A 27,410-nucleotide genomic window follows, 5' to 3' on the forward strand; every position below is an offset into this window, starting at 1 on the left:
TATACCATATGTTTATGATGGGTCTATGTTGTAGCCTAAACTAAGGTCTCCAAATTTGACAAGTCAAGAAGCCTTCCAAAAGTTTTAATTAATATTTATATCACTCGACCAGAAGTTGTCTGAGGAGAGTTCTCGGTCTTGGAGTTTGTGGGATTTTTAAAGTCTTTGCGTGGCGTTCTCTCGCTCGCTGGTTAGCTGTAGGTTTCTCTCAGAATGCGTGATGGATCTGTATGGAATGCCGAAGCTGCCAATTTTAAAAATAAATAAATACATAAATCATACTTGCCAACCTTGAGACCTCAGAATTAGGGAGATATTAAAAAGGACGGGGGGGGGGGGGGGGGTTGTGTGTCGTCATATATATCACATACACAAACGATGTGTAGTCATATATAATATCACATACACAAACGCAAAGAAAAATGTAATTCATTTATTTGACAAATTCAATTCCTTAAGGCCTCTCCTCAGGAGGTTAGACCCTAATTTGTTAGCTACTGTAAATGAAGAGATATGAAATAGCTCGATCTTATCAATAAACATTTATTAATTCATAGCCTAATGCAACAATTACATAAACTCTCAAAACATTATAATTATGACATTTCATTTTTAAATTTTCATGTAACAGTCTAAAGCTAAATAAATAGCTGTTCTTGCCTTTCATTTCAGACGTCTGCTTCTAGGGGCCGTTCACATATCGCATCTTTTTCGCGCTCAAGGTTGTTATTTCAACCGTAGGTGCGCGGCCGCGGTGAGCACGCTCATAATGGAAGCAACGTGGTGCGCTACTTTTTCCAGGCGGGTTTTTCCTTCTCATCTCCAGAAATATATCTAGTAGTAAAGCTAATGCGAGCCGAGGTGAGGCTAGAAATCAATTAATCCTTTGCTGATACTTCTTCGTCGTCATCATGGAGAGCGCAGTTTGGTTGCATAGCAACGACAGACGCCATGGGAACGCAAGCGTTTGGTCTAAAACGGCGCCCAGTGACGGATGGTGTAGCAATATTGTTGTCCGGGTGGAAATCGGGAGAAATTCGGCAGAAAGGTCGGTCCGGGAGATTTTCGGGAGGGGCTTTGAAATTCGGGAGTCTCCCGGAAAATTAGGGAGGGTTGGCATGTATGACATAAATAAATATACAAATAAATGTAAATAAGAATAAATACATAAATATATAAATAAATATACATAGAAATGAAAAAAATGAAAATAAATAATTATTTATACATTTATTTCCATATTTATGTATATATTTATTTTTTTCCATATTTATTTATTTATTCTTTTATTTATTTCTACATTTATTAATTTCTACATTTATTTATTTCTACATTTATTTATTTTTACATTTATTTATTTATACATTTATTTATTTATTCATTTAGCTCAGAGTAAGAGAAGGCGAAGGATTGAGGCCACAGTAACACCTATTGTGTGGCGAAATACAATTAGCATAGCTCACTGACGTTGATACGGTCTGTGACTGCGAGGTATATGGTCAAAATCCTAAATCTTACTGTGTGACATGGATAGGCTACTCTTTATTCCGGACATGGCCGTAGAACATTGTTTGGTCTGGATTTGTAAAATGTCCGGGGCTAACAAACATGAAACAGGGACTCTGCAGTGCTTAATTTGTAAATTGCGAGGTCCCGGAACAAAGCGGGGTAACGGATGCCGGATGCATGTGATTACAGGAGGGAGAGGTGATGGAGCACTCGCGCAATCACATTGGTCAGCAGTTTAAGTGATTGACTGCATGCATCAGTTGCTTTTAGGGTCTGTATTAGAGCTGAAACAACGAATCGATTTAATCGATAAAAATCGATTATTAAAATAGTTGTCAACTAATTTAGTCATCGATTCGTTGCTAAATAACTTATTTGCCGTAAGCGGCTCATTTCGTGCATATTTCAAATCTGCGGTGACCAAAGTGTGGCAGTAATGAGCCACCGGAGGTTTTACTCAGCCAGTACAGCAGGAGAAGTAGCGAATAGCCAATAGCTGGCCTCGTTTTATGTCACGTGCTTCCCGAACAGCGTCTCTGCAGCATTTAGCGGGATGTGGGAGACTGGGAGTACTTTACTTTGAGCCTTCAAAAAAGAAGAGTAACCTGTAAACTCTGCACTACTGAACTGTTTAAGGGGACGTTCACATATCGCGTCTTTTGCGTGCTCAAGTTCATTATTTCCAACACCGCACCACATCGAGTTAAAAACATCTCAACTTTTCAGAATGCTGCAAGCGCATCGCGGGTCATGTGACAAGAACTAACCAATCAGCTTCATCCTTTCCCGTAACAACGTTAAAAGCTCAGTCAAGATGAAAGGAACAGCTGATCATAGTTGTATATGGATTTCCATTTTGAAATAAATTTAGTAGCAGAGCTACTGCAAGCGATTTTTTGAGCTGCAAATCCATTTATCCTTTGCTGAAATTTCCGCGTCTTCAAGGAGAGAGCACGTCATGGTTGCTTAGCAAAGGCAGACGCCTCAGGGGCGCTTCTGCACGAGCGCTTTGGAAAGGAGGAGAAAGCGGCGCGCCTAGCGTTTTCCACGTGTTTTTAGGCACGATATGTGAACGGCCCCTAAGACTTTTATTTGTGCAGATTCTCCAGTACAATGTTGTTTGCAAATGTTTAGTCGTAAAAGCTGATACGTTGCTTTTTAACAGTTAACATTTAAAGCTTTACAAACATGTTCTGTGATCAGTTTGTCGTTTACCAGTTCAAAATTCAGTCGTGCAGCCTAATTATGACTGAATGAGAGGGGTAAATGTTTAAAGATATTTGAAATGCACTTTTTTTCTAAGTATTCACTGCTCTTTTTCACACAGCAGGTTTTTTGTGTGTGACTGTCCAATTTTTTTTCTGGACAACCTTCTGATGGATTTTACTTTAAATTGTGAGTTCCATTCAGGTTTCATGCCACTGGCACTTTATTCGAAGGATTGTTTACAATTTCACAGCAAAAGCTATAAAGCTGTTTCCCAGTAAATAATAAAATACAATGCACTGCAATTTTATTCTGTTTTATCCTTATTCTTCGTGAAAATATGTTCTGAAAGATTCCTTAAGCTTCGTTCGGGATGTTAAACTACTTTAGGAGCTCTAAGGACTGCCATGGTGAAAACATTATTTTAAATCTCCTTGTAAAATTTGCTAGAGTATGGGTCAGTGTTCTGATTGCAGAAGAGTTCGACAAAGGATTACTAACACAATAAAACAACTCCAGGTATATTTTTGATTAGGATATGACAGTGCAAAATGGTTAAAATCTCTTAAAAATCTATGCTGAAGGATAAAGACCATTTATTAATAATTTACTTGGGGAAAAAATGGAAAAAACTAAAATATAAGTACATAAACCGATTAATCGATTAATCGTAAAAATAATCAACAGATCAATCGATTATCAAAATAATCGTTAGTTGCAGCCCTAGTCTGTATGTTCATGAATAACATGGAAATGCCATGCAATTTTAAAACAACAATTTCCAGGCCTAAAAACGTTTTGAAAAAGTTGTGGGATTTTATTTTACAAATCTCTGTATAATAGAGTCCCAAATTTGGGTGGGGGACTGTGTAGCTATGTCGCATGGTTTTAATAATTCTCGCAGCTTTCAAGTTTATAATGAGGAAAATTCCTGCATTTATTCAACATAGCTTGTAGGTTTGAATAATAAAATTAATCCACGCAAAATTTAAGATTAAATAATCTAATAATTCAGCTCATCTCGTCTGCACAGTGACCTGCAGCACGCGCCGACACAAGACTTCACTCGCATCTCGGGACAGCTGACAGAACAGTCACTTGACTAATCGGGTCATTGTTGCATTGTCACAAAAATTTATAATTTGCACACATTTTTAAGCATTTTAAGCCATATGGTACTCGCGCGCTCCGAAGGCTGTATTATGTGCCCCTCACAGTCACATCCAAAGTTCACGCGTATAAAGCCGCCTCGCGAGTAGCCTATTATATGAGTTATTTTTCCTAGTTTTTTGAGCTTAAGCAATCAAATACACACAATATGATGTCTGTTGTGGGTGTTGACAAACAAAACAATTTCATGGCACACTCTACTTAAACACATGGAGAAAAAATAAAGAAAAGGGGAAAAAATCAATAATTAAACAACACTGAGTCGTCAGTGTTGGTATTGTAACGGACACTTGCACTTAACATGAAGCTCAAATGGAGTAAACAGGTTTTTGCTGGCTAATGAGGAGATCTGTGTTTTTTCTGTCAACAGAACGCGCGTATCTGAGGCAAGTGCATTGCATTATACACTTTCTTCAACTCTTACAGGTTATATAACGTTTATTGTTGCTGCCATAGTTTGACCAAACTCCCCGCCACAATCATTCCCTTTAAATAGACTCCATAATGGTTTGCCAGCTGATGATGATAACAATAGCCTAATAATAATAATAATAATAATAATAAGAAGAAAGAATAATAATAATAATAATACAAATTAAAAAGTTATGTAGGCTACTAGCTATGTTTTAGTTATGTTTTTGGCAGTTTTTGGCCTACAGAAATTTTTACAAAATTTTACAATAAATAGCTTCGATATTTGATCACTATGGTTGGTTACAAAGACTTTACTATTCTGAAAATAATAACGAGATACAAACCTGTAAATATTCAATCAACTTTTCTCAAATTCAAAACAAAATATTTATGCATTCGTAATTTCCATTTCTGAATAGTTACTATATGGTCACGCAGGTTTGCGCATTAAACTCATGTCCCCGAAAAATAGTCTATCAACAATTATGTTGTTTCCCTGAACATGACCCCTCTCTGCCAACTTTTTGAACATTTGGTCATTTATTTATTATTATTATTATTATTATTATTATTATTATTTAAATAACGCATAGGCCTAAATAGAAATGATCAGAAAAAAATCCAAAGCTGATCCGCTTCAACACGTCGAGTTGTTTTGGATTCTGTGTATTTTAAGGAATCAAACGAGTGGATTGAACGCACGCATTAAGACAGTGTCTTTCTGCCAGCTGGTGTCTGTTTTAGTTTCATATTAAACGTAGGTCTATCACTTCATTGATTCCATCATGTCATATTTATGTCTTCAAAATGTAAAACACTTCATAATATTTCTATGCACTTGTAGACTAATTGCTGTGTAAATGCATTAAGATCTCTTCTGTATTGATGGCTCTGATGAAGCTCTGGTTGGATTTTAGTGGTAGGCTAACTGCCCTACATTCTTATCCTCTAACTGAATTTATCGATGTGGATTAACGTGACGTTCATACATTTAATAAGGTTGCCCCTGGACATGAGTTTATGGAGGTAGGCTAAAAACTACCACTGCTTAATAGAATAAAAAAAATTTTCAAAAGCATTGGTCAATATGCTTGCGTCGACTTCACTGTAGCCTAAATCTGCCCTGCTTCCTTTCCGTGAGTTCTGACCGAAAAATGGAAAATATCAAGCGCTTCAGTCTCAGAGTCCCAGGGCTTAATTTGTGCCGCAACACGCCGGATCCGGATCCGGCACCTCCGAAATCTGATCCGGCACCTCATTTTGGCGGATCCCCCTCCTCCAGGGGCGGCGTTTCCATATGGCAGACAGAGAATAGCCAGATGTGCCGTGAAAAACTATCCAAAATTCATATCTCTATTATAATTCGTTATTATTATTTATTTTCTTTACTCAAACACTATGTCTGTAAAGGCTAATGTTTTTGTGTGTTTGAAGACTGGTTTTTCGCAAGCCAATATAGCCTACTTTTGTACGTTTTAAATGTCCTGTGCATAATCGCTTAATCATTTATATCATGAGATTTTGGCCAAGTGAATTAAACAACAAAAAAAAACAAATCGCCCATATAGCAAAAATAAATGTTATATAACCTGTAAGAGTTGACGAAAGCGTATAATGCGATGCACTTGCCTCAGATGCGTGCGTTCTGTTGACAGACAAAACAAAGATCTCCTCATTCGTCAGCAAAAACGTGTTTACTCCATTTGAGCTTGTTTTTCATATAGCCTCATGTTAAGTGCAAGTGTCCGATACAATACCAACACTGATGACGCAGTGTTGTTTAATTTTCTTTATTTTTTTCCCCATGTGTTTAAGTAGAGTGTGCCATGAAATTGTTTTGTTTGTCAACACCCACAACAGACATCATATTGTGTGTATTTGGTTGCTGAAGCTCAAAAATAACTCATATAATAGGCTACTCGCGAGGCGGCTTTATACGCGTGAACTTTGGATGTGACTGTGAGGGGCACATAATACAGCCTTCGGAGCACGCGAGTACCATATGGCTTAAAATGCTTAAAAATGTGTGCAAATTATACATTTTTGTGACAATGCAACAATGACCCGATTAGTGAAGTGACTGTTCTGCCAGCTGTCCCGAGATGCGAGTGAAGTCTTGTGTCGGCGCGTGGCGTGCTGCAGGTCACTGTGCAAACGAGATGCACTGATGAGAAGCGCGCGAGAGAGTTCATGGATTCGAAGATACTGGTTTCAAATGAATTATTTAATCTTAAATTTTGCGTGGATAAATTTTATTATTCAAACCTACAAGCTATGTTGAATAAATGCAGGAATTTTCCTCATTATAAACTTGAAAGCTGCGAGAATTATTAAAACCATGCGACATAGCTACACAGTCCCCCACCGAAATTTAGGACTCTATTATACAGAGATTTGTAAAATAAAATTCCACAACTTTTTCAAAACGTTTTTAGGCCTGGAAATTGTTGTTTTAAAATTGCATGGCATCTCCATGTTATTCATGAACATACAGACCCTAAAAGCAACTGATGCATGCAGTCAATCACTTAAACTGCTGACCAATGTGATTGCGCGAGTGCTCCATCACCTCTCCCTCCTGTAATCACATGCATCCGGCATCCGTTACCCCGCTTTGTTCCGGGACCTCGCAATTTACAAATTAAGCACTGCAGAGTCCCTGTTTCATGTTTGTTAGCCCGGACATTTTACAAATCCAGACCAAACAATGTTCTACGGCCATGTCCGGAATAAAGAGTAGCCTATCCATGTCACACAGTAAGATTTAGGATTTTGACCGTATACCTCGCAGTCACAGACCGTATCAACGTCAGTGAGCTATACTAATTGTATTTCGCCACACAATAGGCGTTACTGTGGCCTCAACCCTTCGCCTTGGCTTACTCTGAGCTCGATTGCTATGTCTGAGGTAAACCACGCCCTCCTCATTACCCTACGCAGGAAGAAATGTAGGAAGAAATAAATGAATAAATAAATAAATGTATAAATAAATAAATGTAAAAATAAATAAATGTATAAATAAATAAATGTAGAAATGAATAAATGTATAGATAAATAAAAGAATAAATAAATAAATAGGGAAAAAAAATATATACATAAATATGGAAATATATGTATAAATAATTATTTATTTTCGTTTTTTTGCTTTTCTATGTATATTTATATATTTATGTATTTATTTATTCTTATTTACATTTATTTGTATATTTATTTATGTATTTATTTATTTATTTATTTTTTAAATTGGCAGCTTTGGCATTCCATAGATCTGGAGCCGAGCGTTGAGCTGAAACTTTGTCAGTCCGATACACACATTTACGATACTCCATAAATGTTAGTGCGCTGGTCAGGTGACACGCACAACCTACCTTCTTTTTTATTGACCTTGGCAAAGAACTAAACAAACTAGCCATTTTTTTGTCTGAAAATAGGTTCCGTGATGCATGATGAATATCTTACAACTTAACAGAGCGGCTGTAAAAATCACCACAGCTAAACACATCATAAATGTAGTTTTCAACCCTTACGAAAATTAAACATGGTTTTACTACTACTACTACTACTACTACTACATAAATAAATAAATAAATAAATAAATAAATAAATATTGTTATACTTAAACCCTGGTAACAAATGAACAACAGCAGCAGCGTAGAAGATCTGGTGGTCCACGAAGACCAAGCCTCGTTTCATGCTTACTAATAAATGCTGGTAAAATTAATTCCGAGAGTTTTCATGATTGAACTGTGGTTATACAAATGGTAATCAACATGCCAAAAAAATAAAAAATTAGGCATATGCTTAGAGGTTTAGTTAGGATTAATGGGTAGTCATTTTATTATTATTTTGATATGGGCCTAAAAATCATGCTCATTTATAGAAGCTAAGTAGCCTAATGCGTGTGCTTGTGTATTGTATGCGTACTGTTGCGGCGTCGAACTCATTCATTAGCTTGTCATCAAACTATTCCTCAGTTATATTTGTCAGTCAAAATCCCGAACGCAACGTGACATCAACGTCTTTAAGGCTACAAAATATGTTTGTGACAGACTCCGTAAGCGTAACCGCAGCTAACCCGAACCGACTGCAGCAGCAGCGGAAACCGCCGGCTGGGTCTCAAAGCCCTTGATCTGTCTACCCACCCTGCTTTCTCTAGGCATCGCCCTGATAACAAACAATATTTGCTCCTTAGTTCATTAGGTTTTACTCCAGATATTTGTGTTACCATCAGTAAAAAAATAATTTAATTTACTTCACACAAATTAGGGTTTTATCTTTGCACTCCTTTTTTAAGATTTTCTGATTATGCTTTTAAATTATGGGTATCAGTTCACACGGTTTCGACGTTATCAGGCGCTTTATCTTGTACTAATCTCGCTAAAAAAATAATAAAAAAAGCACACCTTACGTCACAGGCGTCTTATCCAGTCATGATAGCCATTGGCCTAACTTCATGCATGAAAAACCAAACATTCCTATTGACACTGCATCACTTATTTTAATCACACATAAAGAAAGAGAGAGAGAGAGAGAGCTGCCCCTGGGACTATACCCTCTCAGAAGCAATGAACATAATAATAATAATGGCTTCAAATTATCCAATTTTACTTGTGTTAGCTTTTACAGCAATAAAATTCTCTATTTTGGGTATGGTCATTGTTTAGAGGTCTTTCTTTTAACTTTCTTAGTTTCATATCTTTTTTAAGTAAATGTCTGGCTCCAAGGATGATAACAATCAAATCATGTTTCAGATTTTAATAAATTGTGTGTGTGCGTGTGTGTGTGTGTGTGTGTGTGTGTGTGTGTGTGTGTGTGTGTGTGTGTGCAGGGGCGCTGCACAGGATCCCAGGCCCTATGCATAGGCAGTCCTAATGGGCCCCCCTCCCCCTGAAAATATATATTCCAGACTTTTCAAGGGCCCTCTCTTCCTTTGGGGCCCTGGTAATCAGTACTAGTTTTACCCCCAGTCCAGCGCCCCTGTGTGTGTGTGTGTGTGTGTGTGTGTGTGTGGATGTACACCAAACCGGATGCAGCTTTCTGTTTGTCAGGGCTGTTCCTACAGTCCTCACCTTGAAACCTTAAATACTGGAAAAGCAGGAAGGGGCTTTGAAAATGGAATATTAAATCACATAAACTTGAAACACAACATTGTTCAGTAAATTCATTACTGTATTAAATCTTCAGGTTCTATAGTATTTTGAAATTTTGTTAGATGTGAAGAGTCACATGCTTTGTAACTCATGCCAAAATGATATCTTTTAAGTTACAATGCTGCCATCATGTGGTCAAATTCAGCTTTGTGTTCCATCCATACCCACTTAAAGGTATAGTTCACCCAAAAATGAAAATTACCCAATGATTTACTCACCCTTAAGCCATCCTAGGTGTGTATGACTTTCTTCTGTCAAACAAATACAATTGGAGTTATATTTAAAAATGTCCTAGCTCTTTCAAGCTTTATAATGGCAGTGAATGGGTGGTAGTATTCAATAGTCCAATAGAAGTCCAATAAACTTTGTCCATCCATCATAAAAAGTGCCCACTGCTAACTGTAATATGTTCATTCACAAGAGAGTCACGTTCCAGCTGACGATGTAGGATGTAGGCTTAGCGTAAATTCTGGTGAGAATACCGTAATTCCTCAAATAAAAGCCGGGGCCTTTATTTACCTTAACTGCAGAAGGTAAAAGGCTTTTATTTGAAGCAGGCTTTTATTAGAGGCAGGCCTTTATTTCTAGTTCCATCTGTTTGATAAGTAATTATTTTAAATAACCCGTTTTAAATTAAAAGCGATCGCGTTCCAGTGGACAGAGATCATAACATTAGCACAGAATCAGTTCAGAATCAATCACCAAAAGAATCAGTTTGGTTAAGATGCTCTGTGTGTCGGTCTGCTTCACGCTGAATCACGCATGCGCAGTATCATCGGCTCCTCGGTTCTCAAATCGGACGTGTCCGACAGAAACGGTTCTCGGTTCAGTGTACTGATGATCCGAAAACCGATGCAACCGTTTCTTGACTCGAGAACAAGAAACGCTCCGGCAGTGGGCGTGTATGTTCGTCATCTGGCTCTGCTGCACAAATTTTCCCCTGGCCTTTATTTAAGGCCGGCCTTTATTTGTACGTGTTGACCACGGCGCCGGCCACTATAAGAGGCCCGGCGTTTATTTGACTATCGGTTTTTATTTGAGGAATTACAGTATGCTAGTTTCGCGAGAATCAAGGTTTGTTTACAGAAGCAAAGGAAGCAATGTTTCCTTTCTTTAGCTGATTTGATCAAGTTCTTGTAGTTGTACTAACAAATGACACTTCAGTACACCAGAAGGGTTGGAGTCGACAGTCATCGACTCACGACATGTTTAACCTTATAGCATGGCAGGCTACACAACACTTCCTTTATCTCAGGGAACCAAGGTTATGTTATGGCACTTTTCCACTACACTGTACAGTTCGGTACGGTTCACTTTTAAGGGGTTTTCCACTGGGTACAGTACCTGGTACTTTCTTTACTAATATCTTGGTTGAGGTTTCAAGTGAACCGTACTGTTAAGAGCCAAAGTCATTTGTTGGTTGTTTCCATTCTGCCCTCTTGTGTTCTCTATGTGTATGTTTGTTTCAGATGGGCGGTTCCTGGAGATAATTTATTGGAGGCTGCGATTGGTTCTCCTCTTCACCTGATCCAGATATAAGGACTGCCCCAAACACACAATCGGGGCCATGATTGTGCCATCCTGTGTGATTTGATAGTTTGCCGTTTGCCTTGTTGTTTGTTTGAATTTTTGAGTGTCTTACCAGAGAGATAGTGTGTTGGTGTATAAGATTGCGATTGTGTTCTGTGATAATTATATTGTATTGTTTTTTCTTTGCCTAAATTCTGTGATATTCCCGGTTAACTTGACCTAAGCCTGATTGGCTACGATTTTGGATTCTGATTGTAAATTGTTTGCTGTTAACTCGTGTGTGTGTATATATATCTTGTAAACATTTTGTTAATCTTAGTTTTTGTTAAGTTGAGGGACGTAGGGGGTTAGACGCCATTTTATTTTGATATCACTTTTCACATTGTTTTGGGTTTAGGGAGTCAGGTAAGTTGAAACTGTATTTTATTTCTTTTGGTTTCTTTAATTTTGATTTAGGAAGTGTAGAGGGTTAACAAAGAGGATTTTTGTTTGTTATTTTGGCCTTGTCTGCCCCTGACGCTAAGCCCCAACTTGTAAATAAATTATTGTTTATTCAACATCTCTCTGGTTCTGAGACTCTCTTCCTTTTCCTGTTACGGCTGACCCCTAGCGGTCGTAACAGTACCATTACCAAAACGTGACGTGTAAACTCTGCTGATCACGGATTGACTAGAGAGAATCATCACTACCTGTGTCACTGAACTTGCGACACAAACATAACAGAACCGCTAGATTTAAATCTGCACAGCCAACGAAGGATTGAAAGCAACTGTTTTGAATGAGTGCACCTTTTTTAACAACCAAAAATGTTGTTGTCTGTTGAGGAAGTACAGACGTTTCTTTAGTTGATAGCAGAGGAGTGGATCCAGAGAGATATTGATGGGGCAACGCTGAATGAAAACGTTTTTTTTAGGAGTTGCGGCAGAAGAAGTGGTCCAACTATAATGACATGTGAATAATCCCACAGACTCTAAGGCAATACTAAACAGCAGTGGAAATGCAAGCCGAGCCATGCCGTACCATACTCAGCCATGCCGAGCCGAGTCTAGTCGAGTCGTATCATGCAGTGGAAAAGCGTCATTAGTAACCAGAGCATTCCCTTTCGAAGGGTCCTCCTGTTGCTTCACTGACGCATATAGGGAGCACTAAGCTAACAATGAGACCCAAGATTACTCTTGCTTGCTGTATTGCTGAAGACTACACAACAAAACCTTCTCCACTTACAAAGTGAATGAGGTAAATTTAAGTGGAAAAAATCTATGCCTGTAGGGCAGGGACATCCAAGTTATAACACATGAAAGGTCCACAGCTATGGCTGGGGATGCCAAATCATCGCTTGTGAGAGTAGATCTGTCCTCAATGGTATCGGCAGGGGGCTGGGACAATTGGGACAATTGTGGGCCAGGGCATCTCGCTGCTTTGAAAGTAAACAGGGCAGTAAAAGTTGTCTTCTGAGGTGAAAAGGTCCACTTCTGCCTTCCTTGAGAAAGACTAGATTGTTTGAACCATTTGGAGATGTTGTCTCCATTCTCCTGGAGCTACATTGCCCCTGGACATCATATCTGCTCCCTGGTTCAGTCTGTCCAGCACATGAACTGCTCTCAATGAGAGGAGTTTGCCTGTGCCCATAAAATTGTAATTGAGCCAACCTGTGTAGGGAGTGTGACCTGAGACTGCCTTGGTGATTTATAAAGATTACCACCGTCATGTTGTCTGAACAGACCAGGATGCCCTTTAAGGCTGGCAGGAAGGTTTTTAGGGCTAGGACCATTATCTCGAGGCAGTTGATGTGTAAGCATTGCTCCAGGTTTGACCAGGATCCAAACACTTGCCTGCCTTTGTATAGTGCTATCCAACTTGAGTGTTAGGCATCTATCATGACCACCTTCCTTCTGGAGGTCTGTCCCAATGGGATGCCTGAAACAGGTAAGGGTTTTTATGTGGGGCCACATCTCTGATGCAGAAGTGGGTTACCCTGAGATGAAAACATCCCAGGCGCCAAGCATGGTGTGGGACATGGGCTTTGAACCAATACTGGAGGGGCCGTATGTGAAACAGGCCCAGGCGAATCACAGAGGAAGCAGCTGATATGAGGCTGAGCATCGTTTTGAAAACCCTGAGGGGATGTGAAGTTCCAAGTCTGAATGACTCCTCTAGCCGCTGAATTATCAGGGAGTGTTCCAACATAATCCGCATCTGGGCAGAATCGATAACTGTCCTTTTCATCTATTCATCTATACATAACTGTAGAAGACTACTCGATGGCTGGGAGATAAAGAGCTCTTGGCTAAATTAATTAACTGAGCTTTGAGCCGTACATTCCTGTTCTGATATGGCTAAGACCAGCCAAAGGTCTCAGTAATTCATAATGTAGATTCCACCTACCAGAGGGAAAAGGCCAGAGATAGTCCGAATGGTAGGACTGTGTAAGATTATCGATGCCATTTGACTGGATCAGAAGAAGGTCACAGTCTGAAAAAACAAGGAACTCTTACAGGAATCAACACCTGAACTCTGTCTCGCAAGCCTAAAACAACAAAAAGAAAGAGAGAGAAAATTAAATGCAAATAATTATATTTTAGCAAAAATAAGAAGAAAAAATAAGAAAATTAAATACAAATAATGAAATATACAGAAAAATTGTAATGAGAAAAAAATAAGAAGATAATTAAATACAAATAACAAAATATACACAATATATTAACAGATGATGTGCAGAGATGTAAACAATGTGCAGTGAGGATGAGTTGCATAGTTAGGTTATCTTAAAAAAGTGCAGTGTGCAGAGAGTTGTGCAGAGAGTCTCCTTGGTCTTATTATATATAAGCCACTATTAGTTTTAGGTTGTTTTCTTTTTTAATTGTAGAAAAATGACACTACTCTAACAACATTTATTAGGTAAATACATTAATAAATTACAATTGATATTGAACATGATGATGATGTTGGGTGTGAAAGCATATGAAATGCTCAATTGAGTTTAAAGTGTGTCTAGTTTATTTATTTATTAATGGTGATTGGGCATGTTTACGCACACTGGGCACTGTTACTACGTTTAACCTTTAAATAAATATATATTTTTAGAGTGATACAACAGAGAAGAGAAAAATCTTAGTTTAGAATCTAGCAATTTTATCGTAAAAAGGCCAAACAGCAGCCGTCAAACAGCTTTCAGCACCCTGGACAGCAGCAGCTTAGTATATTCAAGCAAAGCATGAGGATTTCCTATTTCGGTGACATACAGTAGACTTTCGTATAAGATGGTCTGGTGACACCGCCAGGTGGCATAGAACGAACAAGAAAATGCCCTTCACCTTGTAAATAAAAAAAGAGCGTTATTTGTCTCTTATTTGTTAGAAATATTCTAAACGCTAAGAAACGTTACCAACACAAAAAACACATCGCAAACGAAAAGAGAGTTTGCACTAAATCTGAATTTCAACAGTGCAGTTAGTCAAGACATCAAGTGCGCATGGGTATAGTGGAATGTGTACCCCCCCCCCCCCCACCCCCCCGTGCGCAACTCGGCGGCGCACCATTGACAGGTTCCTCGCATGCACTTCTCATACTGTGCATTGTGCATTGAACACCTGTAAGATGTGCACGGAAACAACAGTTGGGTGTAAATCACGAGGTGCCACTAAGCCAATGCATATACTCTAAAATCTCACCATAATGACTAATTGGACAAACGTGTCCAGCTGCCTGTTCAGCATCACTATGTGCACTGAGGACATAATGGATAGTAATGCAACTACTGAAGACTTTGAGTACCCGGTCCATCTCTTCCCAGTGCCTATCCTGACTGGCATCACAGTGACGTGCTCTTTCCTGTTCCTCGTCGGAATCGCTGGGAACCTGTTGACCTTCCTGGTGGTCACTAAATACAAAGACATGCGAACCACCACCAACCTTTACCTCTGCAGCATGGCACTTTCAGACCTGCTGATTTTCCTCTGCATGCCCCTCGACCTGTACCGGGTCTGGCGGTACCGACCGTGGAACTTCGGCGACGAGCTGTGCAAACTCTTTCAGTTCGTGAGCGAAAGCTGTACGTACTCCACCATCCTCAACATCACCGCTCTCAGCGTGGAGAGATACTTCGCTATCTGTTTTCCCTTCAGGGCAAAAGTCATCGTTACGCGGGGTCGGGTAAAAGGGGTGATTTTACTCCTCTGGACTGTGGCTCTGTGTAGCGCGGGACCCATATTCATTCTGGTTGGGGTCGAGCACGAGAACGGCACAAACCCCTGGGAGACCAATGAGTGTAAAGCCACCGAATATGCCATCCGCTCCGGACTTCTTACTATGATGGTGTGGGTCTCCAGCGTGTTTTTCTTCCTCCCGGTGCTCTGTTTGACAGTGTTATACAGCCTTATTGGCAGAAGACTGTGGAGAAGAAAGGAGAATCCTGTCGGACCCATTTCGAGTCGTGAAAAGAACAATAAACAAACGGTCAAAATGCTGGGTGAGCTCAACAATATCCTGAAAAGTCTGATAAACGATGTTTGTGTATTTCAGAATAATTTAATAGATCAACTTTCACTCGGGGAACCTAAAAAATAATTTTCTCTTTAAATATGTAATTGTTTAATAAATTGTACTTGATATTATTAAAAAGGCTAATTTAATGATTAAATACACATTTGTTTACATTTAACAGGACACTATTTACTATTTAGACATGCTAATTAAATTCCATGTGCATAATAAAGCAATGAGTTTTAGTGATTTTTTTTACAAAATATAGAGGAAAGACAACTTAATTTTTTATATACAGTATATTTTATAATAAAAATATCGTTATACATTTGCATTTATTTACATTTTACATTACAATTTACATTTATTATGAACAATAATCAGAATGAATATTGGCTGTTTACAGCTGCTAAGGAACAGCAACTTGAACGTTTTAAACTCGGCTCTTTTAGTCAGAAATAGCAGGAACTATCTCTTCATTTCTTCTTCATTTTGATGGTCTGATATTTAAATAAAATGTTTTCTTCAATGCATACAGGTGCTTGTCATATGATTAGAATATCATCAAAAAGTTGATTTATTTCACTAATTCCATTCAAAAAGTGAAACTTTTCAAACAATTCAAAAATGTGGGGGAGATTCACAAAGAGTGGACTGCAGCTGGAGTCAGTGATTCAAGAACCACTATACACAGACGTATGCAAAACATGGGTTTCAGCTACATTCCTTGGGTCAAGTCACTATTGAACAACAGACAGTGTCAGAAACGTCTAAAGACAAAAAGGACTGGACTGCTGCTGAGTGGTCCAAAGTTATGTTCTCTGATGAAAGTAAATTTTGCATTTCCTTTGGAAATCAGGGTCCCAGAGTCTGGAGGAAGAGAGGAGAGGCACACAATCCACGTTGCTTGAGGTCCAGTGTAAAGTTTCTGCAGTCAGTGATGGTTTTGGGTGCCATGTCATCTGCTGGTGTTAGTCCACTGTGTTTTCTGAGGTCCAAGGTCAACGCAGCTGTATGTCAGGAAGTTTTAGAGCACTTTATGCTTCCTGCTGCTGACCAACTTTATGGAGATGCAGATTTCATTTTCCAACAGGACTTGGCACCTGCACACAGTGCCAAAGCTACCAGTACCTGGTATAAGGACCATGGTATCCCTGTTCTTAATTGGCCAGCAAACTCGCATGGCCTTAGCCCCACAGAAAATCTATGGGGTATTGTGAAGAGGAAGATGCGATATGCCAGACCCAAGAATGCAGAAGAGCTGAAGGCCACTATCAGAGCAACCTGGGCTCTCATAACACCTGAGCAGAGCCACAGACTGATCGACTCCATACCACGCCGCATTGCTGCAGTAATTAAAAGGAGCCTCAACTAAGTATTGAGTGCTGTACATGCTCATAGCTTTCAGTTGGCCAAAATTTCAAAAAATTCTTTCTTTATATTGGTCTTAAGTAATATTCAAATTTTCTGAGATACTGAATTTGGGATTTTCCTTAGTTGTCAGTTATAACCATCAAAATTAAAAGAATTAAACATTTGAAATATATCAGTCTGTGTGTAATGAATGAATATAATATACAAGTTTCACTTTTTGAATAGAATTAGTGAAATAAATCAACTTTTTGATGATATTCCCCACTGAGCAAGCGACGTCTGTGGACGTACAAAACAGGTTGATATCACGTCCGTCCGTCCAGGCCATGATTTGAACGTCCATTGACAGCCAGAATTAGTCGATTCATGACACTGTGAATTTATGTCCAATCTGGCCATAATTTAAACGTCCACTGACAGCCAGAAGTAGTTCAGAAAAGACGTTCATACTGACTATAATCTGGACGTCCGTTGACATCCAGAAACAGTCCATAAATGACATGAATAAAGATGTCCAATCCGGCCATAATCTAAACGTCCACTGACAGCCAGAACTAGTTCAGAAAAGACGTTCATTCTGACTATAATCTGGACGTCCGTTGACATCCAGAAACAGTCCATAAATGACGCAAATAAAGATGTCCAATCCGGCCATAATCTAAACGTCCACAGACAGCCAGAACTAGTTCAGAAAAGACGTTCATACTGACTATAATCTGGACGTCCGTTGACATCCAGAAACAGTCCATAAATGACGCAAATAAAGATGTCCAATCCGGCCATAATCTAAACGTCCACAGACAGCCAGAACTAGTTCAGAAAAGACGTTCATTCTGACTATAATCTGGACGTCCGTTGACATCCAGAAACAGTCCATAAATGACGCAAATAAAGATGTCCAATCCGGCCATAATCTAAACGTCCACAGACAGCCAGAACTAGTTCAGAAAAGACGTTCATACTGACTATAATCTGGACGTCCGTTGACATCCAGAAACAGTCCATAAATGACGCAAATAAAGATGTCCAATCTGGCCATAATCTAAACGTCCACTGACAGCCAGAACTAGTTCAGAAAAGACGTTCATACTGGCTATAATCTGGACGTCCGTTGACATCCAGAAACAGTCCATAAATGACGTGAATAAAGATGTCCAATCCGGCCATAATCTAAACGTCCACTGAACAGACGTTCATAGGCTATAATCTGGACGTCCGTTGACAATGTTGAAGATTTTATTATTTAGAAAATAAGCAATTTACTTATAGGCCTACATTTGTACACTATTATTTATTCCCTTTGTGTGTATGACTTTGGTTGACTTTGGTAGCAAAGGCCTGAAAACCAAGGCCTGAGAATGTTATTTCAGTAAAGACACCTGGTACAAAGTCTCACCCAAAAATAATCTAAAGGAGGTGACCATATTTGGAAGGGATGTGGGTATATTATCTGTGAAACCCCACAGAACTGGACTGTCCTTTCTGCAGGAGGCGCTCGGCTTTGTTTGTTCAAATAAAGTCTAATTGTTTCTGGCATCAAAGATCTCTGAAGTCATTTTGCCAGAAAGATTGATTGAAAGACTGAAACTACAACAAAATCCAGAAACGGTCCATAAATGTGAATAAAGATGTTCAATCTGGCCATAATCTAAACGTCCACTGACAGCCAGAACTAGTTGAGGAAATACGTTCATATGGTTATAATCTGTACGTTGACATCCAGAATTATTCGACAAATTATGTGAATAAAGATGTCCAATTTTGCCACAATCTAAACATTCGTAAACATCCAGATTTAATGATTGAAAATATGTTAAAGGCCGGCCACTGTGGCCTGCCCACTATAATCAAAAGGCTGTTAAAAAAAACAACCATCATCATTGTTATAACATTTCCAGAGTCCCTCAGTCCAATTTCCTAAAGTCTTTCATTCCAGATTAAGGTCCTTAAACACTGCGCAGCCTGTATGGCTTTTAAGTTTTTCTTATAGAACTCAATACTCAAAATATATTTTCATTTCATGTTTAAATCTTTAAAAAAAGGGCTGCATAAAATTTACATTTGTGAATACATTTAGCTAACAGAATTTTTTCAGATTTAAAAATTATCAATTTTCTTTTTACATTCATGAAAACATTTAAATTCAAAGTTAGGATTCACATAATATTTTATAAAAATTTACAAAATGTACCACCAAAATATCCACGTGAAAGACAGTTCCAAAATAAACAAGCTTCTCCTTTGGTGTGCACCTCCAAAAATGAGTAACCCTAATTCGTGTCAAGGTGACGGAGGCCAAGAACATGGTCAACTGGTCCTGTGTTGATCAGCTGTGTGGAGTAGTCACTGAATTTGCAAAAAAACACTACAATATGCAGTAACATTTTGAAATTAGATCTTCAAAATCAGACTTATCATATATCACTCCGAAACGGTCACAACACTGTAGGAGCGACGCCATAGTTGACGCTAGTTCCTTGTCAATATCACAATTGTATTGCATTCAACCCTCTACATAATTTTATTATTTTGGTCACCTTGCTCTTTTAAACTTAGGCAGGTCAGTCACAATGGGGAAAGCAGTGGCAGGATGACTAATGATTTTTTATGATCTGATCATCTCTGAGAGGTAGGCCTATAGGATACAGGCAGGTTGGCACAAATTGACAGATCTGGTCCCTCAAATTCAAGGCGAGGAATAAACCAAACAATAACTGATAATGTGAGTTATAACCACATGATTTTTGGGAAGTGGGAATGGTAGACGTTGACACAAATACTTCCAGTCCGACTATTATTCTAAAGTTTTTAAATTATTTATTCTAGAAAAAGTTATTTATTTATTGTATTTTTTCCATTTGTCATTGTCTTTGTTTGAGGGTGATGGGTAAATTTCCACATATTTGGCCTTAAGTTATTTTTAAAGGCCTGGGGTTCCAAAAGAGCGCTGTTCTGACCACCTTGACCCCTTCAGCAACATGGGCAAGCCCAAATATAAAATAAATTTCACCCATACTCCTACAAATGTCAATTTATTTTATAGTTTATTGTTTTGGTGTTTTTTTATGACGTGTATGCTAATTAGTAAAATTATATATTTTTAAAAGTGATAAGCATAGATGTTTTTCGGATAAGAGTGTTTTTTTTTTTCCTTTCGTTTTTGTTCTTAAAAGTGTGGTGGAAAAGGCGGTTTTATTGGGTACACCTTCCGGTTTCAAGAAGATTCCCTAGATCCCATGTGAAAAATAGTTCTACCTTTATAGTGATAATAAAAAATACAAACTGTGTCAATTACTTTGATTTTTTTTTTTTACTTTTATAACATGATTTATATAATGATCAAACATGCTCGGAATACAAGTTTATCAGTTCTGTGGCGGACGGATATATGTGACTGCAGTCCGCGCAGCATGCTCCGCCGCATTCTGCACCAAGGCTTTTAGCTGTATCGTGTTACACTTGACGTCCCCATCAAGAACTTTGTAAGTATGTTATACTATTGATAATACTAATAGTGAGCGATTCCCGAAATGTTATTATAATGTTTTTATTTCGTTAGTCCCAGTTGGTTCAGCTAAGTAATTCAAGTGTTTTTTTTTCCCTCTAAATGGACGAACGTTTAAGATCGCTTAACGTTAGTCTCCGTGTCGCTGTCTCACTGTGTTGCACTTGAGTCGACGTCCCCATCAAGGAATTTGTAAGTAACATTATGTTATAATATGGTAATACTAATAGTGAGTGTTTTTCGAAATGTTATCAAAGTTTTTTTTCGTTAGTCCCGGTTCAGCTAACGTTAAGTAATTCAATTTGTTTTCCCTATAAATGGACGCGCTAGCTACTTAAGCTAGCTCCTCGTGTCGCTGTCTCACAGTGTTGCACTTGAGTCTACGTCCCCATCAAGGACTTTGTAAGTATGTTAAAATATTGGTTATACTAATAGTGAGTGATTCCAGAAATGATATCATAAAGTTTTTTTCGTTAGTCCAAGTTGGTTCAGCTAAGTAATTCAAATGTTTTTTTCCCTCTAAAAGGACGTGCTAGCTACTTAAGCTAGCTTAGTTGCCAAGGAAGGCTCCTCGTGTCGCTGTTTGACGGTGTTGCACTTGAGTCGACGTCCCATCAAGGACTTTGTAAGTATAACATTGTTATAATAGGGTAATACCAATAGTGAGTGTTTTTCAAAATATCATAAAGTTTTTTTGGTTACACTTTATTTTGATAGTCCACTTTAGACAGTCTACTAACTAGTAACTTTTCAACTAGCAGCTACATGTCAACTAAGTTAAAGGAGAACTCCGGTCAATTCTAACATTGAGCTCATTTTTTTGTACATTTGGAGTGCTGTCAATACAGAGAACAATGACAATGCTCTGCATTGCTTAGGCACACCCAGGTCTTTGGACTGCGACAGGTCAACTAGTGGTGAGTTAAACTTTTCATTTTTAAATTTTCAAATCAGCATGCAGGTTACTAATAATGTTGATCATGACTGACTGATGTTTCTGTTCTGCATTGCTTAGGTTCACCCAGGTCTGTGGGCCGTGACAGGACAACTAGTCGTGAGTATAGCCTTTCATTGCTGAATATTGCAGGCTGGTCACTTGGACTGTTGATAAAGAATCACTGATGTTTGTTTCTGCTCTGCATTGCTTAGGTACAGCCAGGTCTACAGGCCGTGACAGGTCAACTAGTCGTGAGTATAACTTTTCATTTTTAAATTATCGAATCAGCATGCAGGTTACTAACACTTGATATTGACTGACTGATGTTTCTGTTCTGCATTGCTTAGGTTCACCCAGGTCTGTGGGCCGTGACAGGTCAACTAGTCGTGAGTATAGCCTTTCATTGCTGAATATTGCAGGCTGGTCACTAGGACTAATGATAATGAATCACTGATGTTTCTGCTCTGCATTGCTTAGGCACACCCAGGTCTTTGGACTGCGACAGGTCAACTAGTGGTGAGTTAAACTTTTCATTTTTAAATTTTCAAATCAGCATGCAGGTTACTAACAATGTTGATCATGACTGACTGATGTTTCTGTTCTGCATTGCTTAGGTACAGCCAGGTCTGCGGGCCGTGACAGGACAACTAGTCGTGAGTATAGCCTTTCATTGCTGAATATTGCAGGCTGGTCACTTGGACTGTTGATAAAGAATCACTAATGTTTGTTTCTGCTCTGCATTGCTTAGGTACAGCCAGGTCTACAGGCCGTGACAGGTCAACTAGTCGTGAGTATAACTTTTCATTTTTAAATTATCGAAGCAGCATGCAGGTAACTAACAATGTTGATCATGACTGACTGATGTTTCTGTTCTGCATTGCTTAGGTTCACCCAGGTCTGTGGGCCGTGACAGGTCAACTAGTCGTGAGTATAGCCTTTCATTGCTGAATATTGCAGGCTGGTCACTAGGACTAATGATAATGAATCACTGATGTTTCTGCTCTGCATTGCTTAGGCACACCCAGGTCTTTGGACTTCGACAGGTCAACTAGTGGTGAGTTAAACTTTTCATTTTTAAATTTTCAAATCAGCATGCAGGTTACTAATTGGTCATGACAAAATGATGTTTCAGTTTTGGGTTCCACAGATTCGTCCAGATCCAGGTCCAGGTCTGTGGGCCGGGACAGTTCAATTAGTTGTAAGTATAGCCAGGCACAGTTGTGTTTTATTGAATATTAAATTAGCATGGGTAATTTGCACTATTGATAATGGCTACATTTGGGTTGCACAGGTTCATCCAGGTCTGTGGGCCGGGACAATTCAAGCAGTCGTGAGTATTGCCAGTTACATTTGGCTTGTCTTATTGAATATCAAATTAGCATGAATAATACTATTCATACTGAATAACTAATGTTGGTGGTTTGGGTTTCTCAGGTGTACCCAGGTCCCAGGCTGTGGAAAGTAGGTCCATAGATGGTGAATGTCATTGGTTGTATCACTTAATGAGGCACATTGTACAAGTGTTCTAAATATATTGATCGCTTCACACACTTTTTTCTTTCCTGCTTAGGTCTTTCACATGAAAAGTCCAGTTATAATAGGGATGTGCCAACCACATTCCCCCTGTCAGAAGCGAGTAAGTACAAGAATATTTTCATGTAACACCCAGACTAATTACTTATGTATTAACATTACATTCTCTTTGTAACTGGTGAATCAGACTTCAGGTTTTCATCTTATTGCTTTGGCATTTATGACATTTAGTCTAGAACCATCTCTTAATAAAATTGTTATTTAATACAACTGATTTGTCAAATACAGGGTTAAAGTTTACCTGTTAAATAGTGTTATGTAACAAATTGAATAGTTATTCATTTTTCTAGGATTGCTAGAGAGCACACTTTTACTGAAATGCCTTGCTGTTACCAGAGAACCATGATTATAGTGAGTAATTATTATTATTTTTCTTAATTTCTCATTATTGCCAGAATTCCAAAAAATAGTGCTGACAAAGCTGGTGACTCTCACTGATGAGGTCAAAAAACTCCAGAGGAGCATGCCTAAATCTAGCATTGAGATCAGAAAGATTAACACCTTGGAAGAGTTCGAGAGGGAGGAGGCTTCTCTTCTGGATAAAAACAAATTTGAAACCTTGGTAAGAAGTTTTCAACCTCTAATGAGCTTACAATCCTATTGATTATCCTTAATAAACATAGACATTATCACATTGTGTTTTTCCACTAGAAATAAACCTTGTTACATTATTACCTTTAATTTGGTACTGTGAAGCTGCTTTGGGGCAATACGTATTGTGAAAAGCGCTATATAAATAAACCTGACTTGACTTGACTTAGTGCTGGGCGGTAAACCAGTTCATACCGAAAGCCGCTGTATATTTTCGTTACGATGTTAATTTTTAATAAACCGCCAAACTGATGTATTCAAGTACACAACGTTCGGAAGTCAGAACGTTGCACTGCGCCACACGACACTGTTTCAGACGGACCCTTTAAAATGTTGCACTTCAGCGATTGCAAGCAGTGGTGAGGGTAAACAAACGGCAGTGTTCTGGTGTTACGGATGTACACGCTGCAAGTTCGGACACTTGGGAGGTCGTGAGATATTGCACACATTCGCATCAATGCAGCCGGTACACGGCACGACTGTCCTGCACAAATTTTATCCCGAGTTGGTGGCAATCACGTGAGCTTTCACGCTAAACACAGAAACAATGTAAAATGACAGAGAACAGTAGCCATTCGGAATCCATTCCTCTCAACATAAACACTTATTAAAAGAGCGAGATTGTATGTGTGATAGTGTATGTAATATTAATGCAAATTGTAACTTCACTAAGTCACTTGTTTTATATTTCCTTTTTAGATTTACTTGAATACTGTGTAATGTACCTGTATTGCAAGTTGTTATATTTTTTTGTATTGGTTTTTTATAAAAAATAAAAAAGAAGTGAAATTTGAAAAGTTAAAGTTCTGAATTTTGACTACAATTGTCTTTGCATTCTGATTCCTCACTTCATTAGAAGCATGACTGGCTCTTATTTGTAAGCAACAGCATAATTTTCTGGGGCCATGCAAACCTGTTTTACTAGTGTGGAAATATTCTACAATATTCACTAATGACAGTAAAATAGACCATCCTAAATCAATTTACTGCAGTAATTCCTCTCTCAATGAGTAGAAAATGCATTGAACACCTGACTATGCATGAAAATAAAATAAAAAAACGTCATAAACCGGAAAACCGTCATCATAAAAAAAAAAATAAAAAAAAAACGTGATATAAATTTTTGGTCAAACCGCCCAGCACTAACTTGACTAATTAGGACTTGACTAATGCCAATAGGGGGCTATGCGGAACACCGAACGTTCTAACCGGAAAACAGGTCTTATTTCCACTTTTCACTTCAGTACAGAACACATCTGCAGTGGTAGGTGAAGTCTTAGGTAACTGAAGTTTTGCTTATTATAATAAAATTTGTATAAACTGTAGTGTATTTCTTTTAATTAAAATGTTGGAAGTTTTTGTTTTGCCAAGCTGCAAGTCAGTCAGGGTGATATGCTTCCGAAAGATTATGCGTGCTAATTTTGTTGTAAGGAGACACACCCTGAGTCGCATTTTATGCCAGAAAATATATGCAACAGAGTAATACAGCAGAGATCTTATATATTGATACATTTCAATATCGATCCAGCAAATTCTTTCAGCTTTTTGTATTTACCTGCTGATAAAATGTTTTGGGATTTTTTTTATATTTGAGTTAAAATCTTTCAATTATTTCATGATTATACATATGATTTTTGTATGGTTTACATGTGATGTTTTTTAGGGCAGCAAACAACTGGACCCTGTTCTCAATTTTTTACCATTAATATATTTTCATGTGTTTTTTTAATTATAGGTTTGTCAGCTGGCAAGAGTGGGTGGGAAAGATGTGAAGGACTGCACGCACAAAGTGATGGACAGGTATTTATTTACATATTAACTTAACAGACACAGATCCCCAATCTGTTTTCATTTGGTAGTTTGGTTTAGTTGTTGGTTTAAGTAAAGAGCAGGACTGTGCACTAGGGCTTGGCAATATGGATAGTTTTATATCTTGGTGTTTTTTGGCTAAATGGTGCTAAAAGATAAACTGTATATCATATATTTTATGAAAATGGCTAAATTTGTAAGTCAAATCCACCTTAGAGATGACATATGCACTTTTATTTAAACGGATGGTCATTAAAATAAAATGCTGTGGTTTACTTCCCTGTTTTATTCCCTACGTTGAATAAAAAAGCATTATTTCTGGTTTCCAACAACAATAACAGGAGGATTAAGAGAGGGAGAAGGAGAGACAGACAGGGGCTCACGGACAAAAGAGGGCATGAGAGGAAATTCCACCAGATTTCACTCTTTTCGGCCAGATGTCTGTTATCTTTCTTTAAAGGGACACTCCACCCATTTGCATTAAGCTTTGCATTGTTAGAAACCCAGTCATACTATTGAATGGTCGTGCAACACTCTTTCTTTTTCCCCTGAAACGGGAGAAATCCGTTATTTACCTCTTACACTTCCTCCTAAAAATGACGCAAAAATCGTCATTTTGCGTCATTGTAGGAGGAAGTGTAAGAGGTAAATAACGGATTTCTCCCCTAATTTCAAGCTCTGGTGGTAGCTAGCCTTGTAGACGGAAGAGTGATTTCTCTTATAGGCAGATATGCGCTTTCTGGATTAGTGGGAGTGGCTTGCGGAGCTGTGCAATGTGGTGCATTGTGGGAGTTGTTGTCTTTCATACAAATGCGTCCTGAAGTTATTTTTTGTCTTTCCTCGATCACGAAGGCACCAAATTAAAAATTTATTTTACATTTCGACTACATATATGACCCACTTTAAATAAAAAACAATGTTCAAATGGGTGGAATGCCCCTTTAAAATAAATTTAAGCTCTGTCGATTTATGTAAATTGCTCCTCAGATCTCTGCAGGGTAAATCCATACAGCTAGCTAGACTATCTGTCCAATCTGAGTTTTCTGTTGTACGACTAAAACAACTTTTGAACATGTATGTTACACCAAAAGAAATTTCTTCCTAAGGCTAATTTGCAGTGGCACCGTGGCTTTGCCTGGCTCCAATCCCAGAATGCCGCACCGAAAACGCATGCATACTAGAAATAGAACCGACGCTTATTTTTCACGCGATTACATGTTGTTTGAAAGTGTCTAGGTTTTGACATAAAAATGCAATACTTTTATTAAATACTTGAATAAAAGTCAGTACTTCCAAAGTTGTCTTCAAATCAAATCAGTATATTTTTATGTTTAACATGAAGTGTGCTACTGCAGTAAATCAATTGGAAACATGCGTGTGTACAGACAAGGCTAGCAGCGCAGCGTCAGACATGTTTCTGGTGTGCAAAGACATAGAAAATGCAACGCAGCCGCCACACAACAGAAACGCCAGGCTCATGCGACGCAGCCAATTTGTGTAGCCAGCCTAAGGCTGACACTGGCTAATTTATGAATCCCTATGTGCTTCTCAGCTAAGAGGTCTAATGTATGTAGAGATCTGTATGGTTATATTGTATAGTGTCTTTTCAGGCGATTTGATGAAGGTAAAAATAGTGTGGCTGTGTATAATGCCAATGCTCTATCAAAATCACTGTTTTTTTTTGTTTTTTAATTTGAAGACAATTCTGCGTGTGGTGGAATAATTGCATATTATTTTTGTCTTGGATTGGATTAGGCTCTTCACCAACCACCTAATGACACTATTTAATTTGAAGGGGAAGGGCAAAAAAGAGAAAATTGGTCTCGAAGACAAGAAATTGTTTTCAGCAATAAAAGGTAAGAATTTATATTATGGTAATTTTAAAAAAAATTGTGTGGAATGCTTAATATCAGGCTTGATGTAATTTTACTTAATTTGTTATCTTTCATTTAATTGATTTGTTACTCAAATTTTCATCTAAGCATAATATGTATCTCTGCTGCAAGCTAAACCACAACAGTGGCGTTTGAATTGATTTATTTTACACAGGATTTCTTTGCTTTGATTGTAGATGCTGTCATGAAATGGGATGCAGCTGCCACAGAGGCCCAGATAAAGTCGGCTGCATCGGACCACCTTA

At 38.3% G+C, this 27,410-nt stretch overlaps 1 protein-coding gene across 1 annotated transcript in view; it reads left to right on the forward strand.

Annotated features, from left to right (window-relative positions):
• The first annotated feature begins 14,556 nt into the window (after positions 1-14,556).
• LOC132123990 (growth hormone secretagogue receptor type 1-like) overlaps positions 14,557-27,410 on the forward strand; it is a 14,627-nt gene continuing 1,773 nt past the window's right edge. Inside the window, exon 1 of the mRNA XM_059534703.1 lies at positions 14,557-15,447. Within this exon, the coding sequence (XP_059390686.1) occupies positions 14,655-15,447 (793 nt within the window). The 5' untranslated portion in view covers positions 14,557-14,654. The remainder of the gene's footprint in view (positions 15,448-27,410) is intronic.

This window comes from Carassius carassius, chromosome 42 (assembly GCF_963082965.1).
Source record: "Carassius carassius chromosome 42, fCarCar2.1, whole genome shotgun sequence".
NCBI lineage: Eukaryota > Metazoa > Chordata > Actinopteri > Cypriniformes > Cyprinidae > Carassius > Carassius carassius.